General features: G+C 34.3%; 1 protein-coding gene across 1 annotated transcript; it reads left to right on the forward strand.

Moving 5' to 3' along the window:
* The first annotated feature begins 394 nt into the window (after positions 1-394).
* LOC104246474 (shikimate O-hydroxycinnamoyltransferase-like) lies at positions 395-5,160 on the forward strand. Its single transcript, XM_009802285.2, has 2 exons — positions 395-1,010; positions 4,054-5,160. Exons 1-2 carry the CDS (start codon positions 585-587, stop codon positions 4,936-4,938), a joined length of 1,311 nt encoding a protein of 436 aa, XP_009800587.1. The 5' UTR covers positions 395-584; the 3' UTR covers positions 4,939-5,160.
* The last annotated feature ends 7,287 nt before the right edge of the window (positions 5,161-12,447 follow it).

The following is a 12,447-nucleotide window of genomic DNA, read 5'->3' on the forward strand; positions in this document are numbered from 1 at the left end:
TACTATTATTTTATGTTGTCTCTCTCCCTCCGATTATCTTACTATTTTATTGTTTCATTGTTTGGTGTTATTGCTTATTTTTCATCTTTTCTTAAGTTGAGAATTTAGCGGATAGAACTTCTTTATTTTCTAAATGTAAAAGTAAAATTTGCGTACACGTTACCCTTATCAGACATCACTTGTGAGATTATAGTAAAAAAAAAAGAACTGTCTTTAGACGCCATCAATCAATGTTTCAAAAAAGGGCTGCCATGAAATTAATATTATACCCTAAAAAAGGAATAAATTATGGCCAATTTAACAACTTGCAATTTCTAGAAAAAAATCATTATTTGCTAAAAAACAACAACAACATGAAACCCTATAATTTAGGCTATAAATAATCATTCCCAACACCTCTCTTCTTTGTACTTGAGCATTTCACCTCTTTCTTTCTTCTCTCTTTAGCTCTTTCTTCCCTTTTTTTCCCCACATTTTACACCTCAAGAAAATCTCAATACCATAAATAAATTATATTTATTTACACCCTTTTCTCTCCTTAACCAAACTTTTATCTTTATCTTTTTTTTCAAAAAAAAAAAAAAATGGGAAGTGAAAAAATCATGAAGATTAACATCAAGGAATCAACATTAGTAAAACCATCAAAACCAACACCAACAAAAAGACTTTGGAGTTCTAACTTAGATTTAATAGTGGGAAGAATTCATCTTTTAACAGTATATTTCTATAAACCAAATGGATCTTCAAATTTCTTTGATTCAAAAATAATGAAAGAAGCATTAAGTAATGTTCTTGTTTCATTTTACCCAATGGCTGGAAGATTAGCTAGAGATGAACAAGGAAGAATTGAGATAAATTGTAATGGAGAAGGAGTTTTATTTGTTGAAGCTGAAAGTGATGCTTTTGTTGATGATTTTGGTGATTTTACTCCAAGTTTGGAACTTAGGAAACTTATTCCTACTGTTGACACTTCTGGTGATATTTCTACTTTCCCCCTCATCATCTTTCAGGTATTTATATACACCAATATTTTTACACTATCAGTATATTTTTATATGTCGTAATAGGTTTTCTGCTTTATTTTATTGGCTACTGATTTCACTTATTACGATCATCTAGCCGGGGGCGGAGATGATGGGTATATCAGTGTATTTTAATATGTCCTAATAGGTTTCTTGCTTAGTGATTTCACTTATTATGATCATCTAGCTGGGGGCGGAGTTGCAGCTATGTGATCTGGACGTCATATGTTCTAGCCGTCAAAACAGTCTCTTGTAGAAACGCAGGGTAAGACTGCATACAATAGAGCTTTGTAGTTCGGCCCTTCCTCGAAACCTGCACATAGCGTTAGCTTAGTACACCGGACTACTTTTTTAGCTGGGGCAGAAATGATGGGTATATCGGTACGCTATCAGTATATTTTAATATGCCGTAGTAGGTTTCTTACATTATTTTCTTGGTTATTGATTTCACTTATTATGATCGTCTAGCTACCTATAGACGGGGTGGAACTAGAGGGTAAGATATTAGTTCGAATGAATTCAGTAGATTTAACTCGCACTATGTTAAAAAGTTTACTAAATAAGTACAAGTAATTGATTTTGAGCCGAATAGCTCAAATGAGGTTGTGTTAGAATCTTGATTCGAGCTTATAAAGTTCAAATTTCAGATCCGCCCCTATTTAATTTAAAAAATATTTACATTGTCACTGTATAGAATCTAAACTTTTGAGTAGTGAAAGAATAATATTTCTACTAGAATAAGATTTTGATGGTCCAAAAACTTTTGATTGGAAAGATTGGAAAGATTGGAAGGGAGAGTAGTAGCTGTGAAATGGTGAAACATTGAAAGAAATTTTACTGAAAATGGAGAGGAAATATAGACACCTACTTTTCTTGTTATTCAATTAAGGCGCCGTTTGTCCATAAAAAAATTTGATTTTCTTTTATAAAAAAAAAATTAAAAATGTGTTTGTCCATGAATTTTTGCAGATTTTTATAATTTTTTTCCCCATTCACGCAACTGTAATATTTTTTCAAGGGAAATGCATGTTCAAACATAATTTCAAATTCCAAATACCATTTTTCAACATAACTCTAATTACTATTTTTTTCCAAAAATTATAATTTTTATGTCCAAACGCCTACTAAAAAATTCACTATTTTTTTCCCTTTCTTTTTCTAGTATGAAAATATAGACTTGTTCTACTATGCTTTAAAAATAGTACATACACTAATTAAAGTAAATAGCTAGCAATAGCTAAGGGGCACTTTCGTCGCAATTACTTTTGAACTACCCACTTTGAAAATTTGGTCAAAGATTATGTGTTTGGTGTAGAAGGTATTTTGGGAAAGATTTATCTTTGAATTTAAATTTTATGGGTTCTAATATGAAAATTTTAATACTAAATTTATTTTATTTTTAAGTTTACGAATTCAAAATTAAATATTTACTAATTTTTTTTATAATTTTATACATTTAATGTAAAAATATTATATTCAGTTGAACTCGTACGAAGAATCTATCCAATTATTGGTGGCAATTAATTTTAGAGGAGAAAGAGGACTTTTAATTTCATAGGTACACAAATCTAGGGAAAATATACATTTATTATAGTTTACGAGGTGGAGGAATACAGATAAAACCATAAATGTAAAGTGCTAATTAGATCTATAAGTTAATTAGTGCTATCTTATTTAGTGTTAAACTTATTAAAAAAAGTCAAAAGTACACACAATTTGACTTTGATATAGTGTTTAAAAAAGAAAGATAAAAAGGACAGAACCACTCCAAAATAGAAAATTACGATTTTAAAGGAATACATAAAGCTGTCCAAATACCAAATCCAAAACTTCTTAGTACATTAAAACCTATTTATACATACTTGTTTGTTTCAATATTTTTTTTGTGTTACTCTAAATGCTGTTAGAGATTAGATATCTTATAACATAATATAAAAATCGGTTTCGAAAAATTTGAATTTTATAATGAATCCCTATTATACAGGGATGTTTGTTATACAAAGGTTTGAATATATTGTCTATTTATTATTTTATTTCATCTGGAGTTCGGTATTCGCTGGCGTTCGGTATTCGCTTTGAGCTCGGCTACTCCAGATTCTCGTTGGATAGTCCAATTTTAAGAGTATAATGTTCCCTATTAAATACGACTTCATTTTCAAAATTTGAATTTAAAACCTTAATTAAAGATAAACAAATATTTATTACTCTGCTGCAAACTTTGGTGATACCGTTAATAATTCATAAAGACTATATGAGAAACAACAAGTGGCGCAGTGCGTAGGCCATACATAGATTTAATATTCCATCAGTATGAAAGGTTTGTGTTTGGATTTTTGCTCTTTACTGTATTTGGATCTGTGCATGTGAAAGCATTAATAAAATGATAAAATTTACTATAGTTCACAACTCACATTTCCCTAGCAAGTTGGTCCATAAATTAGTTCACACGTCACATCTCCCTAGTAAATTTGTCTAAAAATGAATGGCTCATAAACTCATATTAAATCATATATTTTTAAATATATATATATATATATATATATATATATATATATATATTGACAGCGTAATGAATTTTTGCAATATTTGCAATTTAATTAATTACAGTATATTTCTGTTCTTAGATTGTTATTACTGTCTACTATTTGATTGCTATCTTTCGCTTCGGTGGTCTTAAAAACTTGTTATTACTACTTGTAGCCATTGCTTCTTTGCATCTTTTCTTTAGTCGAGTTTCTATCGGAAACAACCTTACTGTCCTCCCAGGGTAGGTGCACGATCTGCGTACACATCTACTCTCCCACAGACCCCATTATGAAATTTACTGGATTATTATTGTTGTCGTTGTAGAAACTGCTAATTTTTAGATTATCAAATCATACTTAATATGAGAAATTACATGTTATTGTATATCTACTAAATTTGATAGTACAAGAACTTTTATATTGCAGTGACATTTCTTGTTATTTGTAGTAGTATGAATAAAGATTGACACTTAAATTTAATATTATTTTGTGTGATCTTTAATTAGGTTACTCGTTTCAAATGTGGTGGAGTTTCACTTGGTGGAGGAGTATTCCACACTTTATCAGATGGTCTCTCATCAATTCACTTCATCAACACATGGTCCGATATAGCCCGAGGCCTCTCCGTCGCCATCCCGCCGTTCATCGACCGGACCCTCCTCCGTGCACGGGACCCACCAACATCGTCTTTCGAGCACGTCGAGTATCATCCTCCTCCATCTCTAATTTCATCATCAAAAACCCTAGAATCCACAAGCCCAAAGCCTAGTATGACAACCATGTTAAAATTCTCTAGTGACCAACTTGGGCTTTTAAAGTCCAAGTCCAAACATGAAGGTAGCACATACGAAATCCTCGCGGCCCATATTTGGCGTTGCACGTGCAAAGCACGTGCACTAGCCGACGATCAATTGACCAAATTACATGTTGCCACTGATGGTAGGTCTAGGCTTTGTCCTCCTTTACCACCAGGTTACTTGGGAAATGTTGTGTTCACAGCTACACCGATGGCAAAATCAAGTGAACTTTTACAAGAACCATTGACAAATTCAGCTAAGAGAATTCATACTTCATTGTCAAAAATGGATGATAATTACCTAAGATCAGCGCTCGATTACCTCGAATTACAGCCCGATTTATCGGCTTTAATCCGTGGCCCGACATACTTTGCTAGCCCTAATCTTAATATTAATAGTTGGACTAGATTGCCTGTTCATGATTCAGATTTTGGATGGGGAAGACCAATTCATATGGGACCAGCTTGCATTTTATATGAAGGGACAGTTTATATATTACCAAGTCCAAATAGTAAAGATAGAAACTTACGTTTGGCTGTTTGTTTAGATGCTGATCATATGCCACTATTTGAGAAGTATTTGTATGAATTTTGAGAGGTTGGAAAAAATCAAGAATTATCCTAGGTGTGGTGTGGTTTTGGATTAAGGCATTTTGTAACTTGTTTTCTAATGTTTTTTGGGGTCAGTTTTGTTTTACATTTCTTTGTAATGAATTGATCTTTTTATGTATTTGCCTATGTCTAAGCTTACAACTCCATATTTCCTTTTGTAATCACATTTGTTTTCCAGTTGGAGGAACGATAAAGTTGGATTCTACATTTGTTCTTATCATGTTCTTTGTGACAACCAAAATCTTGAAATTTAATTTTCGAGAGCAAAATGGTGATTTGACTGAATCTGTAGGTTCGAGCCGTCATTGTCTCTATGTGACATGTAGGTCATGGATTCGAGTTGTAGTAGCAAACACTAATACTTATATTAGGGTGGGCTTATATCATATCCCTTGATGTGCGGCTCTTTCTTCGACCCTAAATAAACGCGGAATATCTTGTGCATCTTCAAGAAAATATTACCATGCATGCAACAAAGGTTTACTTAGTAGAGTTTAACTTTTATATGCTGCAATGAATTTTTTTAGCACTATCAGGTCATGTAAAATGTAACTAAAGGTAACTGCTGATAACAAGTTGAATTAGTAACTTGGAAGAAATGAGAAAAGTGACCAGTGCCGGAGCCAGAATTTTCACTAAGAAAAGTCAAAATATAAATAACTATGAAGAAAACAGGGGGAGTCAATATATATATACATAAAAGTTAAAAATTTAACTTATCTACGCAATGTAATTTTTCGACAAAGGCGTGTCAATTGACTCCCCTGGTTAAGGAGTGGCTCCGCTACTCATGGGCTAAGCTACACTATGATAAGGGTGGTTAATCGACCATCCTTCGTTAGAAAATTATACTGCATATATAGATAAAATATTAGGTTTTAAAGGTGTATAACATGTATTGAACACCCTTTCTCGAGAATTTTTTTTCTTTCAAGTTTGAACACCCTTAAAAATATTTCTGGCTTCGCCACTGCCGCTACTGGAAGTGACTTGTTAAAATAAGTTAAATTGCATTGTCGTGTAAAATTCGTGTTAGCATATATAAGTTAAATCTTGATTAACGAAGAACAATTGTTTTTGACTCACATTAATTTTCACATAATATACCACATACAGACTATAGTCACACATCTCTATAACATCTCTATATAACAACCATTCACTATGAAAGTAAAGTTTTTTCAGAATCGATTTTAACATCTCCAATCAAAACGACTTCATCTCCAATCAAACCTGATCAATCTTCTCTGTCTCCCTCGTCCAACACTGCTATTTCTTTGTCTAACATCGAAAACTTAATTCCTACTGTAATTAAGGGATCATGGTGTTTATGGTTTCATTGATGGAAGTTTCCCTTGTCCACCTTCTACCATTATTACAGAAGATGGTAACTCCATTCTCAATCCTGCTTTCCAACAATGGGTTCAACTTGATTTCATTGTCTTGTCCTGGATTCAAGCAACCATTTCTCAAGAAATCCTTCAAGCTATTCTTCGTCCCAATCATTCTCTAACTTCTAGAGAAGCTTGGCTTGAAATTGAGTGTCTATTCCGTGACCAAGTTAGTTCTCGAACTCTTCAACTCAAGGTTCAATTTCATAACCTTAAGAAAGGTGATCTTTCAATCAATGACTATGTGCATCGGCTTAAAACAATTGCAGATTCTCTGAACTCCGTTGGTAATCCGATTTCAGAAACGGATCTTGTTCTTCAAAATTTGTCTGGCCTTCCTTCTTATTACATGCCAGTTAGTACTTCCATTTCTACTAGAATCCCACTCTCATCTTTTACAGAGATGCGTTCTCTGCTCTTTTTGCATGAGGCTCAATTGTCTAATTTCTCTGCCACTAATCCTGACTTATCTGCTACTGCTTTTGTTGCGAAGCAACATTCTATTCCTCATGGTCGTGGTCGTGGTAGGAACAACAATGGGGGTCGGAACTCAAATGGTGGTCGTGGTAGGGGTCGTAACAATCCTGGGTTTTATAAGAATTTTTCTACCCCTTCTCCAAATCTCTCTCCTCGCCCTCGATCTCCATCCATTCTCGGGCCTGCTCCTTATTCTTCTTTTCCCTCTTCCCACATGCATGCTACTGTCCAATGTCAACTTTGTTTTCAATATAATCATTCAGCTCGTGAATGTCTATCTCTTGGTCCTAAAGCATTTATCTATGATCTTCAATCATCTCCAACTCATTCTTATGCCATGCCTAGCGATGCACACTGGTATGTTGATACTGGGGCCTCCTCTCACATGACCCCAAATCCTGGTAATGTATCCTCGGTTCTCCCTTATAATGGTACTGATCGAGTTGTTGTAGGCAATGGTACTCAACTTCCCATTTCATACACTGGTCATGGTACTATATTTACTCCTTCTACCCTTTTTCTCTTAAAAATATTCTTATTGTTCCTAATCTCTCAAGTAATTTGCTGAGTGTTCGTAAATTACTACTGATAGTAATTGCACCATTGAATTTGATCCTTTTGGTTTCTTTATTAAGGATCTCAAGACCAAGAAAATTCTTCTACGGTGCAATAGCCAAGGCCCTCTTTATTCATTGTCTTCCTTATCTTATGATGCAGTTCATCGAGCTTTTGCAGCAGTGCGACGTTCTTCAAATCTTTGGCATCAACAATTAGGCCATCCAAGCTTTGCCATTCTTTCTAAATTAGCTAGAGAAAATAAAGTTTCTTGTAGTTCTTTCAAACAATTAGATTTCTTATGTAATGCTTGCCAGCTTGGCAAGCACAATAAATTACCTTTTGTGGAATCTCAATCATTCACGACTTCCCCATTTGAATTGATACATAGTGATATATGGACATCTCCCATAGCATCTTTTACAGGCTTCCGTTATTATATTCTCTTTCTTGATGATTATTCAAAAAATTTATAGGTGTTTCCTTTAAAACGTAAATTAGAAGCTTTTTTAAAATTTAAATCATTTTATTCTTATGTCTCAACTCAATTTTCCACAAAAATAAAAGCTTTGCAATGTGATGGCGGTGCTGAATATGTTAAACTTTCTTTGCTTCGTGTTTTTCTTGACGAAAATGGAATATCGTTGCGTATCTCATGTCTATATACGCATCAGCAAAATGGCAAGGTTGAACGGATGCATCGCACTATTGCAAATATGATCTGTACCCTTCTATTTTAGGCCTCTCTTCCTCTTAAATTTTGGGTTGAAGCTCTTCAAACTGCTGTTCATCTCTTGAATATACTTCCCTCTTCTAAACTTCAATTTAAAACTCCATTTGAAGTTCTATGTGGCAAGCGTGCTACCTATGACCATTTACGTGTATTTGGATGCTCATGTTATCCGAATCTTAGTGATTACTCTTGTAACAAGTTAAGTCCTCGTTCTAAATATTGTGTTTTTCTTGGTTATTCGTTAAATTATAAAGAATTTCGGTGTCTGGATCCATTAACAAATAAAGTTTACATTTCTCGACATGTTCGATTTGATGAGGAATCCTTTCCGTATCTTACTCTTTTCAACCAACTTCTTATTCTTGTATTTCAAATATTTTATTCAAATCTCCAACAGAGTTTACCTTCCAACCTCTGCTACCTACTGTATCTCATTCGATCTCTTCACTCCCTAGGACTCTCCCTTTATCTCATACGCAAAATACTCCAACTTCTAATCAAATTCCTAGTTTAAATCCAACTAATCTTCTTGACAATATTTCTCCTACTTCTAATCAGATTCCTAATGTATCTCCTACTAATTTTCTTAAGAATATTTCTCCACCTTCTAATCAGATTCCTAATTTATCTCCAACTAATTTGCATAAGAATATTTCTCAAGTTTCACCACCACTGGATTCTAGGACTTCTCCTACTTGTTCACAATTTTATCCACCTTTCAATGTTGATTCCTCATCAGCTTTGACTTCTTCATATTTGTCTCCAATTAGATATAATTCATTCTTACGTACTATTCCTTATGAATTTCAAAATATACAGTCTACTACTTCTCCTATACACAGTAGACTTGTAAGTCCTTATCCCTCTAATGTTCGAACTACATCTTCTCCTCTCTTACCTTCTTCTACTCGTGCAACCACTAATACACATGCTGGTCCTTATCCCTTTTCAAACATTGATGTTCTATATCATTTTATTTCCCCCACCATATGTTCCCCTCCATTATCTCCTCCAATATTACGTCACTCTCCTCACACGGTTCCTACTCTTCCAAAAATTCATCATATGGTTACTCGTTCTCAAACAGGAAACCTTAAGCCTCGGGTTCTTCCTTTTCTCTTATCCCAGGAAACATCTAAGAAAGACATCTCATCCATTCCTCCCGAGCCTACTTCATTCAAGGAAGCTAATGAGGATCCTAACTAGATAAAAGCCATGGATGAAGAATATAATGCCCTCATGACCAACAATACGTGGCAGTTAGTATTGCCTCCTCCAAATGTTAATGTTATTGATTGTCGTTGGGTATACAGAGTAAAACAACGTTCAGATGGTTCAATTGAACGGTTTAAAGCTCGCTTGGTAGCGCAAGGGTACAATCAACAACATGGGTTAGATTATGATCAAACATTTAGTCCTGTGGTGAAACCAGTCACTATTCGTACTGTTCTTGCTTTAGCTGCCTCTAAAGGGTTGCTACTTCATCAATTGGATGTTAAGAATGCCTTCTTGCATGACACTCTTAATGAACGGGTATACATGAAATAGCCTATTGTTTTTGTTTACCCAAACTTTCCTAATCATGTTTGTCGGTTAAACAAAGCCCTTTATGGCTTAAAACAAGCTCCTAGGGCATGGTTCCATCGTTTTACCACATTCTTGCTCCAAATTGGTTTTAGAAATAGTATGTCTGGCAGTTCTCTTTATGTTTATAAGTCTAAAAAGGACATTTCTATTTTGCTTATATGTCGATGACATTCTTCTTACTGCTTCATCTACTTCTTTACTTCTCTAATCCACACTCTTAAGTCTGAATTTGCTATGAATGACTTAGGGCTTATTAATTATTTTATTGGTGTTACGATCACGGCTCGTGATGGTGGTTATTTTCTGTGTCAGTCCAAATATATTCAAGATCTTCTTAGTCGTGCAAATCTTTTGTTCTCAAAACCTGTCTCTACACCTCTTTCTTCAAAAGCATCACTATATACATCTGACTCTCTTCCTTTTTCTAATCCCACTCTTTATAGGAGTCTTGTTGGAGGACTTCAATATCTTACTTTCACTCGTCCAGATATTGCATTTGCAGTCAATCAAGTGTCTCAGTTTATGCACTCTCCTTTAGAAGTTCACTACACAGCTGTGAAATACATATTGTGTTATTTGAATGGCTCGCTATCTCATAGATTGTTCATTCGTGGTGGTTCTATTGATCATCTTACATGTTACAGTGATGCAGACTGGGCTGATTGTCCTTCCAACCATCGTTCTACCTCGGCATACTATCTATTTCTTGGAGCAAATCTTATTTCATGGTCTTTTAAGAAGCAAAGTGTTGTATCTCGCTCAAGTGCTGAGGCTGAATATCACTGTGTTGCACATGCCGCTGCTGAAATTACTTGGATGCATTCTCTCCTTAAAGATCTTCACACTTCACTTGCATCACCTGCTACTATCTATTGTGATAATGTTAGTCGCATTTACTTATCTCATAATCTAGTTCAACATGCTCGCACGAAGCACATTGAAATTGATATTCATTTTGTTCATGAGAAGGTTGCTTGGGGTAACTTGCAAGTTCAATACGTCAATACAGTTGATCAACTTGCTGATCTGTTAACCAAGCCTCTCCCATCTCCAAGGTTGATGCTTCTACGTGACAAGCTCTGCGTCCTTTCTACCCACGCATCGCTTGGGGGGTGATAATATATTTATTTTGTGTATATCTATTGTATTTATCTTAAGATAGATCAGTCCTATTCTTGTGCTTGTTTGTATTATAAATATCCTACTGTAATTGTACTTTGTACTTATCAAGCATAACATTTATATATGTTCTCTATAACAACACTTCTATTTGAATAAACTAGACTGTTATAGAAATTATAACTACATCAACATAAATAATGGAACTTTGAGTAGTAGATGCTTTGATATAATAATGTAGTAGATCATATTAAGCAAGTCTATGGAGAAAGATCTAGTTTTCTCCCCAAAGGTGGCTATGGATAAAGGAAATGTACAAACGCTTTAACCAAAAGAAGAAGCAACCAAATGCTCCCACGTCACGTGCCACAGAAAATGACATGATTAGAGACTAGAAAATTAAGGAGATAGAGATGTAGATATGACAAATTAGTGAATTGAGTGTATATGAACAGCCCAGAGCGGAGTTAGCTGGATGGACGGAAGTAGGTCAACCGAACTCCTTTCATCGAAAATTACGCTTTGTATAGAGACTAGAGAATTAAGGAGACAGAGACTTAGATATGACAAATTAGTGAATTAAGGGGTCGTTTGGTAGGGTGCATAAGAATAATGTTACATAGGGTGTATTAGTAATGCTAGTATTGGTTATGCTTGCATTAGTTATGTTGGTATTAGTTATGCTAACATATTTCTTATCCATTGTTTGGTTTGATGTATTAAAGCATTGCACAATTTCTTAAAAAATTGTTTCTTTACAAAAATGCCCTCAAATCAGTCCATCACTCTAACTTTTTAAAAGAAACATATGTTGAGAAATATTTTTATATGAAATAGTTTTAAAAAAGTTATTTGATTTGTCTACCTATATTGTAATATAGAACTAAATGTTTATTTATAAAAAAAGAAAATATGCTAAGTATTTATTTATTTACTAGAGATATAATTTTATTTTTCACTAGTTGGATTATTTTAAACCTGGATTTATATAATAACTAGCATATTTTAATCAAGCATTAATTTTGAAGGACAATTTTGTCTTTAACTAAGCTAATCCATGCATTAAAATCCACTGCATTACTAATACCATAGTTTTTTATGCATTAGTTATGCATAGGATAATACCAAATAGGATGTATAACTAATGCATAGGTTCGAAATGTCTACCAAACAAGGTATTATTAATACACAAAGCTAATGCATACATTATTTTATCTAATGCATCCTACCAAACGACCCGTAAGTGTATATGAACAGCTAGGGGCGGTGTTAGTTGGGCGGAAGGGGGTTCAGCCGAACTCCCTTCATTGGAAATTTCTCTCTCTCTCTCTCTCTCTCTATATATATATATATATATATATATATATATATATATATATATATAGAGAGAGAGAGAGAGAGAGAGTACATGCCGGTCTCCGACATGATAGGTCAAGCTCGAGGTATGCTAACCGGGGTCCTAGACCGAGGTAGGGATCTCATCAATTCTGAGTCCAGACTGTGACGCCCGCCCTAGAGGATTTCTGGGACATGATTCGGGATCGGTATTGCCCTTGATTAATTTCGAAGAACGTTGTCAGGTAGTCAAGCTCGGCCAACAGAAAGCTGTGATATCCGTAACCGATCGGAT

The sequence above is a fragment of the Nicotiana sylvestris genome, chromosome 11, assembly GCF_000393655.2.
Source record: "Nicotiana sylvestris chromosome 11, ASM39365v2, whole genome shotgun sequence".
Classification (NCBI taxonomy): domain Eukaryota; kingdom Viridiplantae; phylum Streptophyta; class Magnoliopsida; order Solanales; family Solanaceae; genus Nicotiana; species Nicotiana sylvestris.

Bases quoted from the DNA above. Each gene is read 5' to 3' on its own strand.
- LOC104246474 (XM_009802285.2), top strand. From the start codon at position 585: ATGGGAAGTGAAAAAATCATGAAGATTAACATCAAGGAATCAACATTA. The intron at 1,011-4,053 runs GTATTTATATAC...ATCTTTAATTAG, and splicing joins TCCCCCTCATCATCTTTCAG to GTTACTCGTTTCAAATGTGG.